This window comes from Tenrec ecaudatus, chromosome 5 (assembly GCF_050624435.1).
Source record: "Tenrec ecaudatus isolate mTenEca1 chromosome 5, mTenEca1.hap1, whole genome shotgun sequence".
Taxonomy (NCBI): Eukaryota; Metazoa; Chordata; class Mammalia; order Afrosoricida; family Tenrecidae; genus Tenrec; species Tenrec ecaudatus.
Genome location: NC_134534.1, coordinates 147,264,448 through 147,290,258, shown reverse-complemented (window position 1 = coordinate 147,290,258; position 25,811 = coordinate 147,264,448). Strand labels below are relative to the sequence as shown.

At 38.4% G+C, this 25,811-nt stretch overlaps 2 protein-coding genes across 12 annotated transcripts in view; one reads left to right on the top strand and one right to left on the bottom strand.

The window, feature by feature from the left end:
- Positions 1-11,889, top strand: part of CCDC66 (coiled-coil domain containing 66) — a 56,622-nt gene extending 44,733 nt beyond the window's left edge. The window contains exons 14-19 of one of the 3 annotated variants that reach the window (XM_075550024.1): positions 2,730-2,870; positions 7,685-8,127; positions 8,547-8,587; positions 9,990-10,246; positions 10,517-10,644; positions 11,630-11,889. In XM_075550024.1, coding sequence (XP_075406139.1) covers positions 2,730-2,870; positions 7,685-8,127; positions 8,547-8,587; positions 9,990-10,246; positions 10,517-10,644; positions 11,630-11,716 — 1,097 coding nt within the window. In that variant the 3' untranslated portion in view covers positions 11,717-11,889. Of the gene's footprint in view, positions 1-2,729; positions 2,871-7,654; positions 8,128-8,546; positions 8,588-9,989; positions 10,247-10,516; positions 10,645-11,629 lie in introns of all 3 variants that reach the window. The other 2 variants (XM_075550023.1, XM_075550022.1) reach the window with 2 other exon arrangements.
- TASOR (transcription activation suppressor) overlaps positions 10,755-25,811 on the bottom strand; it is a 72,240-nt gene continuing 57,183 nt past the window's right edge. The window contains exons 16-24 of one of the 9 annotated variants that reach the window (XM_075550012.1): positions 24,973-25,111; positions 23,761-23,820; positions 19,632-20,566; positions 17,117-17,239; positions 16,228-16,387; positions 15,704-15,812; positions 14,511-14,689; positions 14,124-14,288; positions 10,755-13,273 (exon numbers count right to left, since the gene is read on the bottom strand). In XM_075550012.1, the coding sequence (XP_075406127.1) occupies positions 12,879-13,273; positions 14,124-14,288; positions 14,511-14,689; positions 15,704-15,812; positions 16,228-16,387; positions 17,117-17,239; positions 19,632-20,566; positions 23,761-23,820; positions 24,973-25,111 (2,265 nt within the window). In that variant the 3' untranslated portion in view covers positions 10,755-12,878. Of the gene's footprint in view, positions 13,551-14,123; positions 14,289-14,510; positions 14,690-15,703; positions 15,813-16,227; positions 16,388-17,116; positions 17,240-19,631; positions 20,567-23,760; positions 23,821-24,972; positions 25,112-25,811 lie in introns of all 9 variants that reach the window. The other 8 variants (XM_075550020.1, XM_075550014.1, XM_075550016.1 and 5 more) reach the window with 8 other exon arrangements.

The window sequence follows — 25,811 nt, the reverse complement described above, 5'->3', positions numbered from 1 at the left end:
TTCTTCTAAAGATTTTTCTTTGATTTCATCTGTACCTTTGTTGATCTTTATTACAGTTTGTTAAAGGAGTACAAATACCATTAGTTTGAATTCCTTGCCAGGTATTTCCAATGCATTTTCTTTCTTGAAGAAAAACCTTCTGGCTCTGTACATTTGTTTGGGCCACTGTGTTTTGCCTTTTAATGTAAACTGCAATTTCGTGTTTTCAAAATACTGTGGCAGCGTATTTGTATTTAATCAATAATTGTATGTTAGTGAGACTTTTAAACACTCACCACCTGTATCCTAGTGAATGTAATAGAGAATACAGGCGTGTTTGCAGTTCTTTCTTTGCTATGTAGTCAAGCTGAGGGCGTTTGGTTGGTGGCTGTCTTGAGCTATGTGTCAGTGATCAGATGGTATGGGAGTGGTTGTCATGGGCCCGCACCCAGCAGTGTCTCTGAGGGGTACAGATGTAGCGGGGCCATGTGTACGGTTGCAGTCTTTAATCAGGCGGTACGGGCAGGGAAGGGGAGAAGGGGAGCGAGAACAAGAACAAACATCAGCCAAAAAGTTAAACAAAAGGTAAAACAAGCACAGAAAGGAGGAAACTGGGGGTGGAGGTGGGGCAGTGTTGCCCAATATGTGTTGGTACCCTCTGCCAGCTAAGAATCTGAATGGAGAGGCAAGAGATTGATGGTACTTTGGTGCTATATGCACTTGGCCTATATGTTGTCTGGGTACAGGGTACCTGATCCCAAAGTACTTAGTGGTGGCCGAAGTCAGAGTGCTATTTTCTGGAAGGAATTCATTTGGCCCCAGAAAGCAGCTAGGGTCATGGTAAGAATTCCTGCCTCTGGCCAGGGACCCAACACTGCATGTTAGGCTGATATCATGAAGGGGAGTTAACCCACCTCTGGACTCGGAGGGGATGCACTCAGCCCCTGATGTGCAAGGGCTCACCCCTGACCTCAGGTAAAGCAGGGCCTGCATGTGGGGTGAGCTTGGGTGATTGGCCATTAGGTTGGTAGGGTGGGTGCTGGCCATGCGTTGATCTTTGGGAGAATGTGGGGAATACAGGAGGATCTCTCCTTTGTTATCATTTGCCACTGGGGAGGCAGGCCACCGGGTGGATGGACTGCTGCTTGCAAAGTTCCCCTCTCTCTCATGGCTGCTGCGGCTTTCTAGCCAGTATTCAGTCCACTTCACTATCCTTTCCTCTGAAGCTCAGTTTCCTCATCACTGCTGTTTCATTAGGCCTCTTGTACCTTTGATACAGAGGGTAGCTACAGCTTGCATAAATCTCCAGTGTGCCTTGTTTTGTGGCCTTTACCGTGTCAAGGTGTGTGTACCTCATCCATCTTCAGTGTCAACTTTCCCATCACTAAAAACCAGTCTCACCTATCTAAAGTGACTTCCCCACTCCTCCCCCTCAGCCCCTTCCTAGTCATGACCAATACATGTTGGTTTCTGTATGTCCTCTTGTAAACATTGTCAAATGCTGTGTGTCCTCGTGATTCTATCACTCAGTGTCCCATCTTCCAGAATCTTATGCTTCAAGGAGTCATTTTATTGACTCATTCATTCATTGATGGGCACTATTGGAGTGCATCAGTTTGTTCTTATGTCCTGTAGAGGAGTGGAATTGAGAATCATAGAGGGTTTCTATTTCCAGAATGGTAAGGCAGCACCAGCACTTTTCACAAGGGCTGTACCATGCTACAGTCCTGGATAATGGTTCCAAATTTCCCACATTCTTGTAGGCATTTGTTACCTTCAGCTTTTTCATCACTTATTTTCAGCAGAAGATGCAAATTGCATTTCTCTAATTGGCTAATGCTCTAAATATCTTTCGTGCATTTTGTTGGCTACATGAATATCACCTTTGTTGAGGTGCATATTCATGACTTGCCTATTTTTTAATCATTTTGTCTTTTTGTTCGTGTGGTGTTGGAGTTTGAACTAATGTAACCAATATAAGTGCCCATACTTAAAGACATCATGCCAACAAACGATCCCTGAACTAACTACAAGCTTTTCTCTTGTGAAAAAAAAAAAAGACATCATGCTTGGTCAAGTAAAGAGGCAGCGAAAGAGAGGAGGGCTCCACAAGGAGACGGATTGACACAGTAGCTGCAACTGTTGTGAGGCTGGCCCAGGATTGGGCAATATTACCTTCAGTTGTACTGGGGCCAACCAACAGTTTGAGGAGCTTAGAAAAGTTTGTGGGAAAATTATCTTTTCATTCCATTTTCCCGTGAACTTTTTAAAGCATTATTTTATTTGAGAAACCGTTTTAAAATACAATAGTACTATACCTTTCACTTTTTTGCATAAATTTGTTTTGTGCTACAATAATTCTGTGAGGTAATTAAGATGTGTACTTTTATACTGGTTTTTACAAAGATGATGACTTGATCTCCCTAAATTCAGCAAGGTATAAAATGTAAGTAACCTTTTGAAGGCACCGCAGTGTCCCATTGGTAAAGTGCCTTGATGGGAACCCAAAGCAAAGCACCAGCTGCTTCATGAGAGAAACTCCATGGGGGCAGTTCTGCTCTGTCCTATAGCATTGCCGATTCACAGTTGAATTGATGGGAGTGGATTACCTTTTTAAAGAAGTTAGCCTTTCTAAATGTTCATTGCAGTTTTTATATCATTAACTAAAAGTGTTGCTGATTCTTGGTTGCTGCTACATATAATTTTTATTGATGTTCCTGAATTGTCATTAGATCATTTTCTTCTTCCAGTTGATACAGTACAAATGGAATATAATGCATCCACTCACAATGTTTCAAGTTCAAGACATAATTATGATGAAGCCAGTGGTAAAATGAATACATATATCAATTCTACAACCTCTCCCAAGAAGGATACTGGTGTACAAACAGGTATTTCTTTAGAATTTGTGATTTAAAATTTAAGCCACAATTAGAGCAATGAGAATTAACTTCAATTAATGTAAAATGTAAATATTAAAGTAATTTGAGGTTTTTAAGTATAATTAAATTAGAAATTAGAGGTCCGCCATAATTTTTTTAACCATTAATATACCATAAGATTTATCCTTTTAAAATTATACAAGTTAATGGTTTTTAGAATCTTCAGAATTGTGCAGCCATTATCATTATTTTAGAACATTTTAATCACCCCAAGAAAAAAACTTCATTACCATTATCAGTTATCCTCATCCCCAGCCCCTCCAGGGCTTGTTTACCCCCTCGCACTCAGTGAGTGCCACCAAGTTGATGCCAAGTCATAGTAACCATTTAGGACAGGCTAGAACTGCCCTGTGGGTTTCCGAGGCTGCAACTCTTTATAGGAGTAGAAAGCCCTATATTCCACAGAGCTGCTGGTGGTTTTGAACTGCTGATCTTGCAATTGGCAGCCCAACACACAACTACTACACCAGGGCTGCTTCCTTCACGTCCAGATAACCTTTATTCTTTCATTCTCTACAAATTGACCTTATTTGGACAGTTTATATAATTGTAACCATCTCACATGGTCTTTGATGACTGGCTACTTTCACTTAGCATATTGTTGTAAAGCGTACATGGGTATTTCTTTTTTTATTGCCAGGTAATAGATTTAAAAAATATTTTTATTGACATAGCCTTCCCTTCCCATACGGTTCTGTTGTTCAATCCCATCCAGTAGGGTTTTACAATCATCAGTGCTGTCAGTTCCCCCTCCACCCCTTCCCTGACCCACTTTCCATACCCTCAGGGAACCATTGCCCCTGTCACTGCCTGAGGGGTCCTCTGTCTTGATGACCATGCACCAAACCATCTTAAATACACAAATGAACATACACAAGTCTAACATGATTGAGGGAAAACAAAAACCTTAATAGTAAGGGGAGGAAATAATAGCTAGAGGATAGTTATGTGGTTCATCAGTGCCATACTGCACCCTGAATTTATCTTCCGTTCTGTGGCCCTTTTGAAAGGGACTGTCCAGTTGTCTTGCTGGTAGAGTTTGGGTCTCCATTACATCCACTCCCCTTCATACAGATTTGGTTGCGTTTTTAACTTCTGATAGCTCTTCCCGCCGACGTCTCATCTTAGTCTGGATTCCTTCTTCCATGTGGGCTTTGTTGCTTCTTGTTAAATGCCTGCTTGTTTAACTACAAGCCTTTAAGACCCCCAGATGCTGTATCCAATAGTTTTATCCATTTTATCAGATAATGGATATGTTTATGTCCACTCTGGGGCTACTGGGTTATTACGCATAAACTGCTTTGAGTACTCAAGTACAGGTTCTTGAGTTGCTTCTTGGGCATAGACCTAAGTAAGAGTGAACTTGCCATATCACATAACTCTTTTTATTTTAGCATTGTCTTTTTTATTATAGTCCACCTAGTTTATGTCAAAGCGAGTACCTACCTGGGCATAGTATAAATGCGTATGTGCTCAACTACTAACCAAAAGGTTGGCAGTTCTCACACCCAAAGTCATCTCAGAAGAAAGGCTTGACAGTCTGCTTCTTAAATACCACAGCCTTGAAATCCCTGTTTTAAGTTTACAACAGTTTCATGATCAAAGTCAACTTTTTGGCAACTAGCTTGGTTTTTTGCTTAGTGTTTTGAAAGTGATATCTCGTTGTTTCATTTGCATTTATCTGATGTCTCATGGTAAGTGTTGTGCATCTTTTTAATTGCCTGGTTTTAATTTTTCAAATAGGCAGTAAGTTTGTATCTTTGCTATCATTATCACAAATCTTCATGCTTATTATGAATGCTTTCAGCACCCCACTTGGGAAATCTTCCATTCCTCAGTCAGTATTGATGGGCCTTGTGGGATCCTGGTGTAACGTAAAGACAAAAAATCTGTTTGGCTGGCCATAAGCGAACAGGTAGTACCAGAGAGCCACGGTAGATATTTTTACTGTAACTCACATCTTATGACGGGAGAGTAGAACGGGACTCTGGAAAGTGTTAGCCAGTGCCACTGCTTCTTTAACTGAAGTTATTTTCCAAATGCACTCTTGGTATATTTTGGTCTTCTCTTAGGCATAACAGAATCTGGTTCACTCCTTCCCTTTCTAAATACAATTACTTAAGTTCTACCTACATGTCAATTAAGGGAAAGTTTCAAAGACTAGAGTGATATTGCGTGGCACTATTAAGGGAAAGGGGGAATTTATTCCATAAAAGCCCCAAAATAGGAAAAATCAAAATGATTTATTTAGAACAGAATTATTTCCATCGGAGTAGGTATAAGGGAACCACAGTAAATGATGCATTGACTTTGGTGTGAGCAGCAACTGAGCTCTTCCCAGAAGGTAAGTGTAGGTCTCACCTGAAAGTAGCAGTAGTGTTTGGTTCAGGAGCAGTCAGCCTGAGGTTATGAGGTTAGTTCTCAGGGAAATGAGCCAATGGAATAAGTACCCTGACCCCAGCCTTCCCTCCTTTTAACCTGCCTTGGAGCCCACTTGAAAGCAGCAGCACACAGCAGACTTAGAAACCCATGGGTGTGGTCCTGCCTGTTAGAGAGCTTTAAGAGAAATGGTGCAGCTTGGGTAGCCTTGCTAAGGATTAGTCCTACAGAAGCTCCAGCCTAAAGAACATACCCAATGTAGTGTATTTCTTTAAGCTGTCAGTGAATCAGAAAATCTGTAACTCGACTTAATGTGCTATGCAGTGCTTTGTCTTTCGGTGCCTGGTTAGATAGTTGAAATTTCATTCATACATGAGAGCCTTTGCAATGTTGTTTCTCAATTCAAACTCAAGACTCATAGCAACCCTAGAGGACAGCATGGAACTGACCTGTGGGTTCCTGAGCCTGTATCTCTTTAATGGTGTAGAAAGAATGGGTTGTAGTTTACAACTGGAGCAGGCAACCCATCTGGTGGGTTCAGTCTGTTTCATCTTACAGCTTGTAGCCCACTCCCCCCCCCCACCCCGCTCCTTTCAGATACAGAGGGGAGGACTTAAATTTACATACTGCATCGCGACTTTGTGTGCTTAGTAATCACCTGAAAACGTGGCTCCAAGTGGGTACTTATATGACACATGACGTAGTGTCTGAGGTAAAAGCAAAGAACTAAAAGACATGGGTGTGGGAAGCCAATTATAATGGGTAAGAATGCATAGTGTTCCCAAATTTTGATTGCAAGTCATTTTAATATATTTAAGCTACTGAATTGTATGGCATGTCAATTATATGCCAATGAAACTGTTCACATAAAAAGAAAATCAGGATTGTTTTCAGATCATTTTACATTTATGTTCATTAATCTTAAACCAGGATAACAAGGAAACTACAAATGTTCATTTTCAAAGAGCTGTTTTCAATTGCTTTTGGGGGGAGTGTTGGGAGCTACCTGATAGGGACAAAATGTAGATTACTCTTAGAAATAAATACAAGAGTAGGTCCAAAAGTATTGCTGCAGAATCATAGAAACCTTTGTTAACCAAAACCACCAAATTGTGAAGACATTGCTTCTTGATACATTCTCCATGTTTATGTCTCCCTGTATCTGAAGACACGGTTTCCATCTAACCTTTCCCTGCACAATTCCACACTCTGACATTTACACACCTGTCAAGATTGTCCTGAAGGGGCTCAAACCGTTTTCCTTTTCTGTCAAGTTTAGGGAGGGCACCTGATGGCATAGTGCTTAAGAGTCAGGCTGCTAACCTAACCATGAGGTCAGCAAATCAGCGGGAAAACGATGAGGCATTCTACACTCCCCACTCCCATAAAGAAAGGGGTTGTCTCGGAAATCCTCAGGCACTTCTACTCTGTCCTATAGGGTCACCTTGAGTTGGAATTGACTTCATGGCTATAAGGTTTTTTGGAGTTTTATTGTTGCATTTGGGGACAAAACAAAGTCTGAAGGGGTTAAGATGAGGGCTGTCGGGTGTGTAGTGTAAGCTTCTTTTAGGGTAGCCCTTGAAGATTAAGCAGGTACGTTGTCATAATGGGAAAATAATTCCTTGGCATAACTTTAGTGACTTTCTTTCCTCATCAATGCAGTTTTTAGTTTTTCTTAAAACTTCCAATGAGGGTCCCAGAATTGCCCTTTCTTGAAGAATAAAGAGCAATTCCGGGACCTTCATTGGAAGTTTTAAGAAAAACTGAAAACTGCATTGATGAGGAAAGAAAGTCACTAAAGTCTTCAAGAAAACCCATCAAGATTGTCCCTTTGGGATCTCAAAAGAACATTCACTGTAACCATTTGAGCTGACCTCTGCATAGAATTGAACCTTTCGGAAACCAGTTTGTATTAAAGATTAGACTTTTGGAAAACTCCCATAAAAATTTACCCAGAAACCCAACGGGGCAGTTCTGCCTCTGTCCTCACGGCTGCTGTGAGTTGGAATGGACTTGGAGGGCAGCAAGCTTGCCCCTTTTTTTGGTTTTAACAAGGTTGCCAAAAACCAAACTCACTGCTAGGAGTTGATGCGACTGAGAGCAACCCTTTGGGGCTTCCCAGACTGGGACTGTTTACAGGGGCGCGAGAAAGCCAGTCTTTCTCCACAGAAGTGAGATTCTGAGAGTGCTAGTTTATAGCCACCCACTGATCCCGGACACATGCATTTTCTGTGTTCTAAGAAAAAGCCCAATTTTGTGGAAACGTGCTCTGAGAAATTATGTATTTATATGTATCTATTCATACACACACATAAACCAGTTACTGAGAATAATCGTCTGAAACATTTTTTTAGATGATACTAATAAAGGAATTCTCCATGCAGAATCACACTGTGGATCAGTGATTGAAAAGATTATAGATTATCCATCTCCTGAAATTCCTACAGAATTTCATATACCTTTTAGCACTAAGAAAAACAATCAAGATAAAGACACCCACATAGAAAAAGAAAACAGTTGGCATAATGAACACTGTAATCAGTTCACACGAACAGAGAAACAAATGAAACACATGAAGAAATGTCATAAAAGACCTGACTGGAATATAAATAAGCCACTGAAAAGATATATTACAGCATCAGAAAGGTACCCAAAACAGCTTCAAAAGCAAAGAGAAGAAAAAAAATTAAGGCGTCAGATGGAACTGCTTCACTTGGTAGAAAGAAATCATCCAGGACACCTCATTGGAAATGGAGGGACTTCTCCAGCTCTTCATGCGTCTCATCACGACCCAGCGTTGAGGTTCAAGTGGCATCCAGGGAAAAAGGTAAACCTTTCTGCTTGATATTTTGTTATCAAGCATGTATTTTTTTTTCTAGATTAAAATGATTCTGTGTGTTTTGACAAAACTTCTGTTTCTAAATGAGTTTTAGAAATAGCTTTAACTTGTACCAGGGATTGACAGAAATGATTTTGTAAAGTTTTATGGGGAGACAGCAAAGCCCCAAACTGTTTACTAGCTGGTCTTTTACAGAAATCTACCTTTGGTAAGTGCTACTCTTTAGTCAAGCTTTCTTATAAAATAAGAATTGCTGGTTTCTACCACTATAGGAAAACACTGCCTCTTTCCACTCCGTGATGTTATTCACCTTATTCCAACATGTAACCAATGAATATCTCTATGGGGACATACGGGAAAGCTACATAATACACCTTAGCTGCATTTATCCTATCCTTTTTTTTTAGGAAGAAGAGCCTCAAAATATTAATTCTTTCAGCAAGGAAAGGTATGTTATTACATAAGACTGAATCTATAGTAACATAAATTTTTTTGTGTGTGGAACAAGCAGCATTAAACATAGCAATATCTAGGAGATCAGGCATACATACATGAAGACAGCAAGGAATTGACAGGGGGAGGGGCTCCCAGGTGAGTGGTTAAGTTTTGAGGAAAGTGGCATTGAAGCTCCAGCTAAAGAATTGACTGGACCACACCTGAATGGGAAGCCTCTGGGAGGTTCGAAGCTAGGCATCCCCAGCAGGAGCCGTCTCTAGGTCAGCTTAGTGCTCTTGTTTTTATAGGTACCGTATATACGGTATATAAATAGTGGAATAGGCATTCTGGTTGGAGATTCAAACCAGCATATGCAGCTCACAATAAAAAGTTCAAACCACCACCAACAAAAAAAACCCCCACATGCAGATGCCATTTCGTGTCTTTGTTATCTCTTCTCTTAATAAATATTCTTTAAATTAAAACAGTTCCAGCATATGCAGAAATGTTCTAATTCTGCCTTTGTGCCAGCACTAGTTAGTGTTGTCTTGTAATGGGGCTGAATAGTTTCTTTACAATGGACAAAAGAAAGGCTGGGTCTATTGCAGAGGGTTCTCATGGGCTAAAGCCACTGTGAGCCCTTAGCACTTACAACCTACTGTGGAACCACTGCTCCTTCCTTCCTCCCTCGGGGAAAAATAACAGGTTTTGCCAACCAGTCAGTATATAATCTTGCTTTACATGTTTTTATTTAAAGACATTTTAATAGACTTGACTCATTAACATTGAAGCTTACTTAATTCACATTTTCTCCCCAAGGTATATCAAAGCCTTTTTAAGTATAAGAACACTAGGCTGCACAGGTTTAAAACGGCAAAGTTGCCAACAGAAAGCAAAACAGTCGAGTTGAAACAAGATCGTGTCAGTCTCAGCGGGGGACATGTGCGTCAGGCATGTGCTGAGAGTTTTGATTTTACATTTACATAAAAATTGAGTAGATCAACGAGGAATCTGTACAAAGTGAGAATTAACTAATTAACCCCTGTACTTGAGTATAGGTCTCAGCCAGTAGTAAAAACGGAAGGTTTTTGTTCTATTCAAAGATTACCATAGAACTCTAGTATTTTTATAAGAATTGGTGTTCTTGCAAGTGTTATAGTTTATTTGGAGTAAATTAAATGTGTAGTTACGCTTCAGCTTATAGTGACCCCATAGGATAGTGTAGAACTGTCCCTGTAGGCTTCAATGGCTAAATCTTTCCACCTTGGCGGCTCAATTCAAACTGCTGGCCTTTCAGTTCGTAGCTAAATACACCATGCCACCACCAGGACTGGCAGTGTTTTGTTTTTTTAAATGCCTCAATTAAAATGCACAATTTTCTTATTAAAAATTCTTGCTCCCCTCCCTTTTTAAAGTAGGCTTCAATCACCAATTCCAAGAGTGAAAAGCAGAACCCAACAAACTCAGACAAATACATCAAGCGTAGCAGTTAAAAATAGTTATGAAAGCGAGCCTCTGATTGCAGGAGCTAGTCAATCGGAGTCACCATTTGGGATTTCTGAAATATCCCATTTCATTCCATATGTCCGAACCAATGAGATCTATTACCTGGATCCTGATGCACCTCTCTCTAGGCCTTTGACCCAGGACCATCAACACCAAAGCCAGCATGGTAAGTACGTACATGTGTTCTTGCTGTACAAATGGACCCTAAACCCAAATTGCCATTCCAGCCCTGAGTTTTAAGTTCAGTTAAAAGTGTTACACCCAGTTCTTAATAAGGTGTGCCCCGCCCCTTTTAGAGATGGGAAATTTTCTCTTAAAAATTTTTATTTCTAAAATTCTGTGTCACCCCAATTTAATGAATTCTTAAAATACGACGTAATTTAAGGCTATGTTATTAGAAATGCATGAGACGTACTAATTTCACCTGTCCTTTTAGACTCTGCTCAAGAACAGCAGCAGCTCTTTGAATCTGACCATGGCAAGGACCCACTTCTTAATCCTAATTTGGTGAAAAACAGAGATCGACAGCAAGCAATCCTTAAGGGGCTGTCCGAACTGAGACAGGTAATAAGCATTCCCACCATGTGTAGGACTGGTTTTGTGTCTTAACTGTTAGAAGTGCTATAGGACTATAGCTTTCACATTCTCTTTTGCAGTATTAAGTCATGAGACAGTTCAAATATTGACATTTTTATTGAATGAAAAATAACATACATTTAAATGGTAAAACATTAGTAAGGCCCTCTGAAAAAGAAAAAAAAAAAAGCTGCCCCAAGCCCACAGTATTTTTTGTGAAATTATAGGTAAAATCTTAAATTATTTTCTCCATAAATGGGTAACAGCCAATATTTAAGGCTAGTAGTATACGCTATCCTGGGGGTTGGGGGAAGCTGTGCTGGTTAAGTGTTTGAAGCTGCTAGCTTCAAGTTTGGCAGTTAAAATTCACTAGACTATTTTTTTCCTTTCTACAGCCCTAGAAAGCCTATATAGGCTTTTAGAATTGCCTCAATGAGTAGGATTTTTTTATTGAAGTTTTTGAAATGCTAATTTCAAGTAATGTCAACTCTAGTGTCTTGATTCACTGCTACCTAATAGGGCAGAGTACAATTCATTGAAACAGGTGGGCGGCCCCCTATATCCTCCTCCTGTGGAAGTTCCAGCAATTCCATTAGCAGCCAAGAGCTAATTTTAACCACTCACTATGACATGATTATCTTTCCTGAAAGTGAAAAAGTATATTTACATCCTGGCTTAACTCGAGATAAAATTTGTGAGGAAGGGCCTACTTCAGCAGGTCCTTCATTGTGTTACCCAGTCAAGCCCTTGTCCGTATGGACTGACATCTCGATGCTCCAAAGGGAGGGAGACTAGGTACTAGCTACCTAGCTAAGTGAGAAAACCAGTGCCAAGTGTTGCTGAAAATCCAGCAGGACAGATGAGTAAAGCTTTTATACTGTAGCCAAGATTCACAGGAATGTAAGATAGGAATTACTTTGCAAGCCTACTTTTGTACTCCCCTTTACTAACAAACACAACATTGTGATTTCAGGGGCTTCTTCAGAAGCAGAAGGAATTAGAAACTAATCTCATGCCTTTAGCTGCAAATCAAGATGATCATTTTGGTTCTTCATTTTAAATATAGAAACCAAATCTATAACCTTTGCTTTTTCTCTTTAAAATTAAAAAATGTGCTTGTTGCTCACTTGTATCATTCACCGAGCTTATTTTTTAAAAACATGTACATTATGTAGTAAAAATGCTGTAAATCTTTTAATAAAGCAGACACTTTTGTAAAAGTTTGGTATTTCTTAAATCTTTTTTAAAAACTTTTTAACAACCTAGAGGTTTATAAAAACTTTCTACTTACCGTGATACAGTCTGGCACAGAATAACCTGTATTCCCTTTAGACATACATGAAAATTTTATCTAAATCCTATTCAAAGCATATTTACAATTTAGCATTAGTAATGAGTAAGCAATAAGTATGAGTTTGAATACATATCTACTCTATACTTCAGCTGTGCAATTTAAAAAGTTAACGATATATGTGCATAATAAATGGTAATGAATACTATTAAAATCCCATCAAAAATAGACTTCCATTTTTTCTGTGACAACCAGTTTAAAAATCTATAGCTAATGTTTAACATCTCTAACAAGTCTTTTTTTAAAAAAAGATGAGATTGAATTTGGTTAAGTCAAGGACCACACAAGCACTAAAAATTATATAAATCAAAATATTCTCAAATGAAAAGCTAGCTGAAATTTTAACAACGATTTTGCATGGCTAAGTGTAGGTCCTAAGGTGGTACTGAGCCAAAAAACCCTATAAATATTAACACCACTGGCTTGCTTATACCTTTGTAAAAACACTATACAAAAGCGTCAGACAAAATAAATTCAGCAAAAGTAGTTTATCATCTGACATCAAAAGTACAACCACTGATGTTTACTATCCTTTCTGTAAATACCACGGTTATACATATAAAACTTAAGTGTCAACATGATATAATCCAAGTAACAATATATGTTAAAATATATATTTATTTATTTTAATCTTCAGATGCTTCAACTTACAAGTCATCATGATTTTAAATAAGGGGAAAAATTGACAAAAGACAAGAAACCTCGTTTAGACTTGTTAATTCACTTTAAAGAAAAAGGTCCACCAACTATATATATATTTTTAAAAAGTTACTATTCTCCGTTGAAAACAACTTGAAGAATCCTTTATTTCCCAACTGAAATGGAGATTTGTCTATCCAAGTTTTGAGCATAAGCAGATAAAAAGCAATTTTCACTTTCTTGAGGCATATGGTGTCCCCAAAAAGGTCTGATGAGTAAGAACATTAAAATGACTAAACTGATGGGACATATTTAATTGAAAGTTGCTATGTAAATCTTGTTCTGCTGAATGGCCATTTTCATCTGATTCTGGGCATACTCTATCAACAGAAGCTTGCTCTTCAAAATCATTTTCATAAGTCTTATCTTCTAATAAACTTTTGTGCATGTCAGGAGATGACTGCAACTCAATATGAACATTCTTTTTTTGCTCTGTTCCACGTGATCCTTTGGTATCTTTCGCCAATATTTCTGAATGAAAATTGCTGCATACTTCTATTTGTGAGATCTCATCCCCTGAATCCAGAGACATATCCTCTTCATCCTTTTCAGCGCTTTCTAAAAGAGCTACATTTAAAAAACAAAAAGTCCTCCTCTATTGAAATACACAATTTGTTTAAACTGTAAAATTATACACTACTCACACAATATAATGCGTCAGGGTCTGCAAGTCCACAATCACTTAAAGCTTGGTCTTCTGCCACAAGTTCATTTAGTCACAACACTCACACTAGGTGTGAATGTCCAGATACTCCGATGCTAAAAGCTTCTGCGAAATGTGTTCACGTTTAATGTTGGGAAATCCCAACTCCCAGCTCCAAAGAGGTTAATGTCAAAACGGCATCTAAAGTTATACGGTAATTCAGTATTTGACAAGACAAATATCAAATAAAATTCTTTGACATCTAGCTTCACTGAATACTTTGCTGGTTAGGCTCTATCAAATGTTTGATCATCTCTGCTTTTCATCAAAAACAAAAGTACGTACATCTTTCATTTTCTACAAAACCTGGACCTAAAGCAGAGGCCATCTCACAAAAGACTAAAGCTATAGAAATCGGTAAGATAGCTTTTACACATCTAAGGTGATAGATTTTAGCAGCCCAATGTTAAACTTTTATCTCTAGTTTCCTATTTTTTTCTTAGTACAACAACCCCTTTTGCTGACAATAGCAGCCAGTAAAGATTTTGTTTGCTTTCATAAACTATGTAACTATGTAACATCAACTTGTACTGACTAGAGTATAATAAGATCAGCAAGATTTATGCATGCTTAAGTATCAGAATACATTACTTAAAACATGGCCCTGTGGGGGCCACACACCCCACCCCACCACTTATTTGCAGATCCATTTTATACTTATTTTCAGCAACAACGATCCTTTTTCTGTCTGCCTTAAAGAAAATGAAAAGTTACCTGACTGTGATTCATGATTCTCAGTAGCAGCAAGTATTGGATGGTTTTCTTCTGTGTTGGTGTTGTGGTAGCCCACAAGACTTTTAAAGTTTTGCATAAAGTCTTCAGTAGTTGCCACCACTATTCCGTTATCTGCATAGCTGTCAAACATCTTGATGTTCTTCTCTAAACCAAGTCGGGGGTGGGGAGGGGAAGAGTTTCAAATATGAAATACTTAAAAATAGGCAAGGACCAAAAGTACCTGTGCCCAGTCTTCACAAAATCCCCTTTTCCCACATTTTCAGTATCATAGCTTCAATGACCAACACCTACCACAGCCCCACAAAATCCTTTCCTCCACATTCCTAGACCAATAGGAGAAAGGTAGGTCAAGAGTGCTTTCTTTACCTGTTAAAAAGACTATGTGCCGTTGCTGTATGTTCTGAGCCTGAAGTCTAATAAGGCAATCCAGTTCTGGAGCATTTCGGGTTTGTGAGTCACATATGTGGTACGATAAAATTTCAACCAGATGTTTCTTCTGGTAGACATTCAGAAGCGTCAACAAACTTAAAGCTTTAGTGTTCAATCTGTGAAATCAAGCAGTTTGGTGTCTGGATCTGCATTTCTAAAATCTAGTATAGATTTTTTTTTGCTAAACCCGTACTTTCTAAACTTAGGTAACCAGTGGCAACTGCACTTCTTAGTTCACTGCCTGGTGCAGGCTGCTTCCTGGGGAACAGGGTGTAGGGATTCTACTGTCCACATGTGTGTGCAGGGACTGTCTGCCGCTGATGGCCATCAGTTAACTCTGTTTAGGCTAAAATCTCCACCTATCATTTGTGCTTACTAAATAATTAGCTTTAGCTTTGTTAGAGTTTATAATGAGAGACATAAGGCCAGAAAGCCACTTCTATTCTTTAAGAAACAGCATCAGGTAGTAGAAGGCATGGGCTACTGTCTGGACGATGAGAGTACTACGTAACTGGACAAGTTGCATCTTTGAAACTACTTCACATGACTTAAAGGGATTTGTGATAGATTGATTATTCATCCTCATCGGGTGGGGATTAATCCTTATCTAAATATACTCACTTATCAATGTGCAAAGTTTGTGTGAAAATTGGTCTTATGCAAAATTGGAGGATGACTCCATCGTTACATAACTGGTAGTCATATTATGTAATCGCCAAACCGCTGAGCATCTTAGCCTTTCAAGTTGACATAACCTTAGCTATCAATCACCGTTACTCTCACCCCATATACCCCAGCCTTTGTTACTGCTAGGCATACATTGCTAATGTGCAAAATGGCCGTTCATTTTACTGTGGCCGTAAGGAATATAAGGTAGCGATAAAGTGAGGAATAGGGTAAACTCCAAACTCCCAAGTGACAAAGATTGAACTAGAGCATCCCCAAATTTACATCTAAACAAGAATACTACTTCCTGTATGATGGCCACATAATTCTATTACCATTTCCAGGGGTGTCTGAAAGACACCTGTGAAAATTAAAGCAGCATCCATGATCCACAACCATGGAAAAATTGACAATTTGTGAACATAATGTTAATCAACAATTACTTGTTATTTCCCAAATCTCACCTTCCCAATTCCTTTAACTTTTTCTGAAATTTACAGTGGACTTTCCATTGCCATTTGCCTTCTGGAGTACTAAGTTCTTCAAGGAATGTCAAAAAATTTTTGAGGTTCTCTGTTAGAGACAAAGAAATTCATTTGTAATTTAATACATAAGTCACTCCAGCACTGAATTACAGAAATGCTTGTGCATATTATATACAAAGTTCAATCTTCCATTTCCTCTCTCTCTCTCTAAGGAAGACAGAGACCTACATATCCCCAAAGCAGCAGCCCTGCATGGAGGAACATGCCAGTGACCAGAGTGCTCCAAGTGTGGCAGGGAGAGTCTCGTTCTAGAACCGATTTAGAGACAATGACTTGAAAAGGCTAACGAGGAAAGGAAGTTTAAGTAATAAAACTTCTAGAAAATGGTGAGAATACACTATCCACAAATAGCAAAGCAAATGGCCACTAAATTAAAAGTATCACTGATACCATGAATGAGAAAAGGAGACGTTACATGCTCAAAAGAGAGCAGTACAGCTTACCGATTGTGATGACGTCTGGATTTAGAACGGATTCATCAGACACAATAAAACCTCCAGATACAAATAGCTCATTGTATGTATGGTTTTTTACATCATCCAGGCTATCAACACCAGCAAAACTAACAGATGGGAGCTTCTTTAGCATCACCAAGCCAGGTACCTGTGTAACAACAATGCCAAAATGAAAACAGATAAAGAGGGGTAAGGAAATGAACTTACAGACTCAAGAGTACAGTAACCTACTAGAAATGTCTAACAACAAACTAAGACTTACACACGCGAGTTGCCTATGGAAAGCCAAGTACAAAAATATTTCCCAATATAGAAACCAGTACCTGCCATGAAGGACAAGCAGCTTACAATAGTCCTGATAACAGAATCAACAAAATGCCTGACCAAGTAGTCAGAATTCAGATGAGGGCAAGAGCCTGTGTGTACTAACAGTCAGGAAAGGCCTTAAAGAGAACAGTAAGGATCTGAGCAAAGTTCATAAAGACTGGACGGGGCTGCTTCAAATCCAAGACAAAAGGTAAATGGGCTGTCAAAAGAAGGGGCACAAATAGCCTTAGCCTTGGGCATACCAATAGAAATGATGGCAGTGTAAGGATAAATCAGCAGACCCTTGATACTCAAGGATTTAATACTCTCAATATTGAGTATTTGAATGATAGGGAAGATGATTTGTGATGTATAGCAATTCAAATTTGCAGAGGTACAAACTTGAAACAAATTGATTAGCTCTCCAGTGCTAAGCTCCCCAACTTCAAAGTTCTACTTCCTTTAAAGCTATGATAATATTTTTAAAACGGCTTGAGTCTCAAAGACAGTTAAGATTTTTAAATAAGGAAGTTCTTATAACCAAATAAGTGAATATGACTTAATAGTCTACCTTGTGAATGAAACCTGCAATGTCTTCATTTTGAATAATAATCAATAGTTTATCTAATTCTGATCTTCTTTCCAAAAACTGTTCTGGATGACATTCTGTATTGCCTAATTTGATAAGATATTCCTGTTAAAGAAAAACAACTAAATCAACATTAAAAAGCTTTTTTGCAAACATCCATTTAACACCAGAAATGAAACAAAGCGATAGCTTAACTAATATTTGAGTGCTAGTAAACCCAGGAGCTTATGGATACTCTAGGAGCCTGCAGAGACCATCAGAGTCACTCTCCTCCATTGTTTAGAAGACCTAAACCGGACAAGACCAGTCATTAGGAGGTCTCTTTGTACTATATTACAAGATTAAGCAACAAAGCCAAATAAATGCTGGTGTGGATTAGCCCTAGTTCTTAACCCACCTCCATTAAACTCAGAGCCCAAGCACTAACCACTCCCTCACCCCTTTGTTCATGCCTTTCTAAGCCAGCCTTTGGTTATCTGCCATCACTGGTGCAGTCCCCTTCCCAGTATAATCACTCTAGCTCATGTAATTCAAAAGCCAAGAGTATTCATACAGAGCTTCAGTAAGTACGAATGAGAAGTCACACATAAAATCAGGCATGTCTGTCAAGTTTACATCTTCAAACAAAATAATAGAGACAGATTCTCCTATCCAAGACACCTCGCTCCATTCTGGGAGCCTAGTGCTATCTACCTGTCAAAGGGCACACGACAGGAGTCTGTGCAGTTAGAATCCTGAACCTTACAACCACCTCAGTCCCCCAACACAGCAGCAGAACAACTTTCCTAAGCTTGTCACAGCTGCTGACGGACACAACCCAAACCAGCCTCGCCTTGTGATCAGTCTACTGCTCTTCCGAAGAGTTGTCTATAAGCTTCACATCCAATGAGTTTATTTTTGTGAAGCCCTCAACTAAAGGGGGCATGTTACACATCTTTAAACTCTTTTAAGTTTTGGGGCAGATCTCAGACTCGCGTAGAGGCAGCAAATTACTGTTGGCTAGAGCTGCTCTGATGTTTAAACAGCTTTAAATGTGATGTCATTCTAGATAAGATAGCTTGATTCCTACAGTGGCATCTTAGTTTGACTCCAGAAATATTTAAGAAGTTCATGTCTGATTCACAACTTTTACGCTACTGTACCATTTTTGCTGGGATTTTCCACTGGATAGTAACTGAAAGAATTATGAGTTCCCATATATAATTTCCCATCAGTTTGAAAAAAAATCAGTCTTCTATATCAACATTTCTTCCGCCAACATGAATTGTCACTCATAAGGAAATAAATTTCCCATCCCCTCAAATCTAGTTCTTATAACTTTATTGCCACCGTTAAGGGGAGTGGAGTTATACCAAGCACCAAGGGGATTATGCCCAACCGATTATCAACATGCTATATGACAGTACTCTAAAGAGAACTGTGCTTAGGAACACTGTCGGGGTCGGGGGGCCAAGTTGGGAGGAATGGAATAGAGAAGAAACCATAAGGCATCAGTATGGAAGGAACCTAGAACCCTCTGTCTCCTCTTGCACTCCTATGCTTCAAATCCTCACTAGTAGGTACCACCTGAAGCACACAGAAGACACGGCCTCAGCTTCCAACAGACATGCCAGCAGTACCGAGTTTCTAGACCATTCAGAACATAAGAAGCCGTTTATATAAATTAGTCCTACTTCCTAAAGCTGAAGCCAGGCCAAAATGCCATAAATGGGAGCAGACATTTATTTAAAAACCTTAGGCATTTCCTTAAATAACTCCTATATAGTTTGATACAATTAAACCAATTATATAATTATTACAAGTTACATATCTACTCTTACAAATTTTACTTATGTATATAACTTTACTACGAGTCTCGTGGTAATGCAAAAGATTTAAATACTGGAATACTAAACAAAAGGTTGACAGTTCAAACCAAGCCAAAGACTCCACTCCACCTTGGTGTTCTGAGAACCTTGAAAACCGTTTTGAGTGCATTTCTATTGTACACCTATGGTTACTGGGTCAAATTGGCTTGAAAGCAATTAATATGTACACAATTGTGCAAGCATGTGCACACAAAACACAGAGGTGCATTTTTTTAAAACCCAATACCTAATATATTCATCTATGCAACCGCTTCAACAGAAAGAAAATACCTAACAGCAAGGAATTGTTCATGATTGAACTGTTTTTCAGGATCATCAAGGTCGGCTGCTGCCTGGACAGGTTTCATTTTCTATTTGACAAAACCCCATGTACTGAATCCCCACAATTAAAAAAACACAAGAAATAGTAAAAATTATGAACCAACATTATACAGGTATAGATGAAGTGTGTATACACAAATCGCCTTCCAAATGACACTACAAATTCAGAGATAATTAGGTTGCAGGTTGTGAGCTCAGTTGAACTTAACAGTTGTTTATTCCCCTGTGCATTATTAAACTGAAAATATACGATCAACATTTAAAGACAAGTTTATGCAGCATTACTACTGCCTCTCTCATGTAGTTACCTTTATTTCTTTACAGAGCACACTTTCTTCATCTTCATGAATATAAAATTTCACAGTATTTTTCTGGACATCTTTCATTATCTTAACCAAACTGTTAAACACTTCAGGTTCTAACTGGCTTATAAAATTTGAAAGAGCTGGCGGAGCAGAAATGTTTACATCACTAGGTGATTTTGTCGTGTCTTTTTCTACAGCATCCCGAGCAGTATTGTCAGGCACGGTATGATCAGACATCACCATTGGTTCTGTGGCATGGTATGGTTGGTTTATCTCTTCTGCAGTTACATGCAAGGCTGAAGAGGAAGGCTGCTCATGAGAGCTGGTGTCTTTCAAAGCATCACTACAAAGTGATACGGGGAGGCCTTTGTTGTTGAAATAACTTGAGGAAACTGGCATGCAGTGCCTTCCCACAGTACTCAATGCTTTCTTGGTACCAGAATCACTAGTACTGGCAGGTGGCAGATTCTCAACGTTGGCTGAAGCTTTGATGATAATACTATTTAGTTTTTCATGCAAGCCATCAACAAACTCCTGCACGCCAGCTCTGGAAGTCTTAGAATATATGAATTCAGAAAGCCGTTTCATCTTCTCTTGGGTTGAAAAGATAGGTGTGGAAACTTTACTGACATAAGTAACGTTCTTTTCCTTTAGAATCTCTTCTATCCTCCTAGAAAAGAGACTGTATTCTCCTAACACTGTCCTCTCTGTGGTTTCACTCAGTGTGGGCGGTTCTGGTGCTGGCACACACTGTTCCTCCACCGCCACCACCTGACCTGTCAACACGTCCTCCTCAGTGGTGCTCTTTAGTGTGTCTGTAAATGGAGAGGATGGAAACTGGTAATCAGAACTTCTCTGTCTACTTATTACCCGGGGGTCGTTAGGGAAGGCCTCCTGCGGTGGCTGACACACAGGTTGGTCTTCTGGTGATTTCATACCTATACAGGAAGAGTTCATTATTATAAGAGCTATCAAAAAAGGTAACATCCAAAAACACACACTCAAATTGAAGAAAAAAAAAGCACAAGTATATTTTTAGAACTAATCAAGCATTCGGGGTTTCAATGACTGCTTTACTAAAATTAAAAAGAAATTACAATAAACTCAACAAATCCTGGTTCTACATATGCCCCGCTTGGGATTGGTCATTGGAATCCAGTAGCTAGGACAACTCTAAATGTTATTTTCTTTGCTTTCTTCTGAAGTGTCCGGAAAAACGCAACAACTTGTAATGACAAATTAAGTCCTTTGTCTATTTCTGCTTCCTTACCATTTTGTAGATGTGATTTAGTGGACATGTTTTCAACAGAACAGTGATTCATAACAGTTTGTTCAAGCCCCATATTCACTGCTATGTAGAGTAATATACCCTCCCCCTCCCCAAAGGTGAGAATTCTCATCAGTAAGCATTAGAAAAACAAACCAAATAGAAATGCTGTGGGAACAGTGCCAATTTAGAATTGTGTTCAGGATGCAGGATAATTCACTGGGGGGGGGGGGGGGGGGGAGGGAGCGACTCAAAAATATCTCACAGGTGCATTAACTGTAATGCCTTTGATAGTTCTTTCCCACATTCATTTTATCATAGAACTAACTCCAAGAAAGATCAGGTTGGCTTTCACCATTTGAGATAGAGAGGCCATTCAGTTAGCTGCTACTAATGGGACTACAATATTTATGACTTTTCAAAGTTAAAAAAAAAAAGCCCTAGTTCAAGCACAATGTGTTCTTGAAATTACTTAAGTGCCTTAACTCCTTCTTAGGAAACAGTGGGAAAATAGAGTCAATAGCAATTTATAATATACTGTATTTTAGGCAGAAATCCATAATCTTTGCATAGTTGTATAACAAAATTCTACATTTTAAAAATTACTAATTTTCTTAACAATCCCTAAAAAATTACTCCTTGGGTATATGAAAATACAAAAGAAACCAAACTCAATGCCATTGAAATAATGCTGACTCATAGCAAATTTATAGGACAGGGTAAAACTGCCTCTGTGAGTCTCTAAGAATGTCAGCTTTACAGGAGCACAAAGCCTTATCTTTCTCTCGAGGAGTGGCTAGTGGTTTCAAATTGCTGGCCTTGCTATTAGGACTATAGGGTTAATTGTTTTTTCAAGTTGCACCCTTGCAACAAAATTCAGTTTTGATCTTCCCCCCACACTCACACTTCACTAAAATTTTAAAAGAGCCTCAACAGTTGTCAGCTATGACACTTTCTGCCAATCCAGTGATTCCCATGAACCACTGTACTTTTACTACACAGTCCCATCTGAAGAGTGAGATCACAGCAGATCTGTGGGTGAGAGGGAAAAGGGGAGTAAAATATATGAAATCGCAATGCAAAAATTATAACTGTGTGGAACTAATATATTCAAATTCTATAATGTAATTCAAGGATAGAGAATATCTTAATTTTACAGTTTAGTATGCAAAAACAAAAAAGGATTGAATAGACACATAATGAAATTGCTAACAGTGGCTGATCCTGGAAAGGAAATGGGGCAGGAGTAGAAGTATTTTCTAATTTCTTGAATTGTTTACCAGGTTCAAATGTCTTGATTTTTAAAAATAAAACCCAATAAAACTGGACCTTGTAAAACAAAGGAGTTGAGGAAATACAAGTATTTAAACAGCTTATTTTAAAAATACAGCTATACTTTGCATTACCAATGAGCTTGTTCCTGAAGGGCCGTTAATAAATGGAATTTTTATAAGCAGAAGTATAGCTTTAATCCACATAGGGGAATGAATTTTCTGATTAAAAAGCAAATAAACTCTGTACTAAATCCCCTTTAAAACCTGCAGGTAACCACCATCTAATTGGTTTCATAGGATCTAATTTCCCCTATATTTTGATTGACAATTTCATTTAAAAAAAATCTTCAACAATTTTGAAAGATTCATACACGTCAATACCCACACTTCAAAGACTGATATCCCAACATGGCACTACTTTGACTTTTAAGTGAAATAGTGAGTTCTCTAAAAGGCAGCTTCATTCAGGAACCTACACTTTCAGTCACAAAATATGAAGATGGTACCACTAAGAATTGTAAATACTGATGAGTCATTATGAAACAACTAGATGCCTGCGGTTTCCAATGAGAAAGAAGTCTTGATAGACAAACAACAAGCATAAAACTCAGACAAATGTAAGTAAGAGAGTCTAACATAAAAGGGGACATATTTAGGTTCTATTTATCTGAAACTCAAGACCTGTCAAATCTAATCTAGTAAAAGAAGCTGGCACAGTGACTGAATATACTGAATGTACGGAGACAGAAGAGAAGTCTCAGGGGTGTTGGAAAGGATCTGCAGCTTCATCTGTGTGGCGGTCCCTTAAATGTATAGCTGTTTAAATATTCAAGTCGTACACTAAAGATTTGTGCATTTTCCTCTATGTTCCATACTTACTATTCTTGATTCTATTAACTTCCTTATAGAAGACAAAAGATTTTCTTGAAGAAAACCAACAGCATTTGTTTCTACATTTCCAAGAGAAGGAGTCAATGTAGTGATCTACTAATGGCAAAACTAAACAGATTTCAAGACAAGGAAACATCAAAACAAAACAAATATAAAAGACACACCACAAACTCTAAGCAAGAGAACAGAATCTATGAACACCCGAAGGAAGTCCAATGGGCTCCAAAGAAGAATCCTAGGCACTTACTGTGACTAGTTAATCAGGAATATTCATATAGGCTTCTGGGCCCCAAGAGTGTCTCATGTCTCTTATTTTAACTATCTTTGGAAACCAGCTTTACAATGAGAAGAACTGGGTTAAAAAATTCAAGATAAGGAATAATGTACCCAAAAGATTGATAACCTTTCATTTAATTTTTAAAAGAAACTTGAAGACTGATTCTCATAGATATCCTGCAAAAATGAAGAAAATCTACTGGTCTTTGCAACCCATTCATATTAAATATAGCTTATTTTAGTGGAAGTAAACCGTCTCTAAAAGCACACCCTTTACAAAGAACAAAATTTTAAACAGATCCTCTAAACTTTCTATCATTATTGAAATTTCTATCAATGCTCTAATTAATGGAGAACCAGAAATGCAAGTAGCAAAATCTGAAGAAGGGCACACTGGGAGGAAAAGCAAAGCGAGCCTTCTCACCTGGTGCTTGTTTCTCACCATGTTTCCCCAGCTGGTCTTCTGGACTTCTTGCATTCCCTCCTGAGGGAAAGCATCCATTAGGCATTTGTAGACTCTCTTTAGTTATCTCTGATACCGATTAAGCACCTTTCAGACAACACTAAATGCTAATCAATGGAAGCATTCTCTCTTTGGTCTACAATGATTTAAAGGGTGCTTCAAAAATAGAAAAGTGCTCTCTTTCCATAAAAATAATGATAAAATCAACACCGACATGATGAGACTTCAAATGGGTCTCTAGGACAAGATGATGTCTAAATGAGGGATAATTAGGATACGCTCCATATCAATTACTTCCCTGTCCTACCATCCAAGAGGCAATCTGTTCCAGTTTCCTCTCCCACCATTTATTATCCTGTCCTCTCTGTTTAAGATACTAAAAATAAAGTAGAAATTTTTCTCAGAGTCCTTGGGTCTTAGCAGATTCTAGTTTATACCAGTCTTTTGGGAAAATTTATTAGTTTTGTTTTCTTTTAAAGGGTTAAATAAAAGTCTAGAAATAGAAAAGATGTGCACTGGAGAGATTTCAAAAAAATGCTTAGCCAACAAGAATGAAGAAGAATGTAGAATATTAAGAGTATGTATATTAAGAGTGTTTGCAGATTCTTCAACATTTGCCAAATTATTCTTCCCCCATGGTCAGGCAAGCTTTCTTAAGATAATTCTATTTGAACATTTCAGACCATTTTCTAAGATGATGCAGCTATTCTGAATAATCCAGTACAAAAAGAAAGAAAATGTCTTCTAAACAGATGAAACTTAAGTACTTTCTACTTGATAGCTTTGTTATATTTTTACTCTAAGTTGAAAAGAGATCACTTAATTGGCTGCCCAAAGACCATCATTTCAACTATGTAGCCACCTCATCTTAGGAACTCAATTTCTACCAATCATTTTCATTTGGAGGCTTGTATGCTAAGCTGCATGGGAGAGTATGTCTTAAGATCCCCATTTTCAAAGAGCCCTTTTGCAGATATTTGCTGATGCTGACCAAGAATAGCAATACTCAGTGATCAACATTATAATACTGTTCAAAATAAAGACACTGAAGATCTCAAAGCCACGAAAGATGTAGTCCTGGTTGCACAGAAGTGACTCTAGAAAAGATAAACCCTTCAGGAACTGATCACTAATAAAGGAAGCAAACTTGAATCTCAGTGTACTTGTTCTTACCTGTAATAGGAATCAGTTTCCAATGTATTTCAGGTTCTTCTTCAATAGTGTCTGACTTAGACTGTTGTCTACCAAATCCATGTTCAGAAGGACACAAACTGCAATCTTCAAAATTGTCCATGTTAATTAAATTTGGATCCTACGAAGTAAGTTATACATATTGTAAATGAGTAAACACAGCAGTGTAAATGGGTAAAACTCTAGTCTCAAACATGGATGTTTCCTCAAAACATAACCAAATGAAAATTTAGAGCAGGGCTCATAAAGTTTTTTTGTGAAGGGCTAGTAGTAAATATAGGCTTTGAGGGCCAGGTGCTCAATTGAGCCATTGTACTGCTCAAGCATTTACAGACAATACTCAAAAACATTGAGGCAAGGCTATGTTTGAACAAAGCTTTAGTGAAAACACAGGCAGTAGGACTGTAAAAGCCAATTTTGAGTACTACTTAAGTCAGGAATTTTAGTACTTGCTTCAGCTGCACATATACATTTAAGTCAGGAATTTTTATCAATACAGATATTTCTAATATCTACTTTTATCAGGTGAGCCCCCTGCCACCATCCTCCCTGTAAAACATGTCCCAAAACCGTATCAAGAAAGGTTGGGAACATACACATATGACATTTATTCAAGTATAGGAAAGAGAAAATGAAGAAAAGGATCTATTAGAAATAAGCAGCCCTTAGGAGAATGAGGCCTTATCAGTACTGCTGCCTTGTAATACAACCACTTCTTGGAAGCATTAAGTCTACTATTCAGCTCAGTACCCCAAGTACATATCATACATAAACTGCATGCCCTGTGGGTTCCAGCCCCACAATGAAAGGGTCCGGCGGAG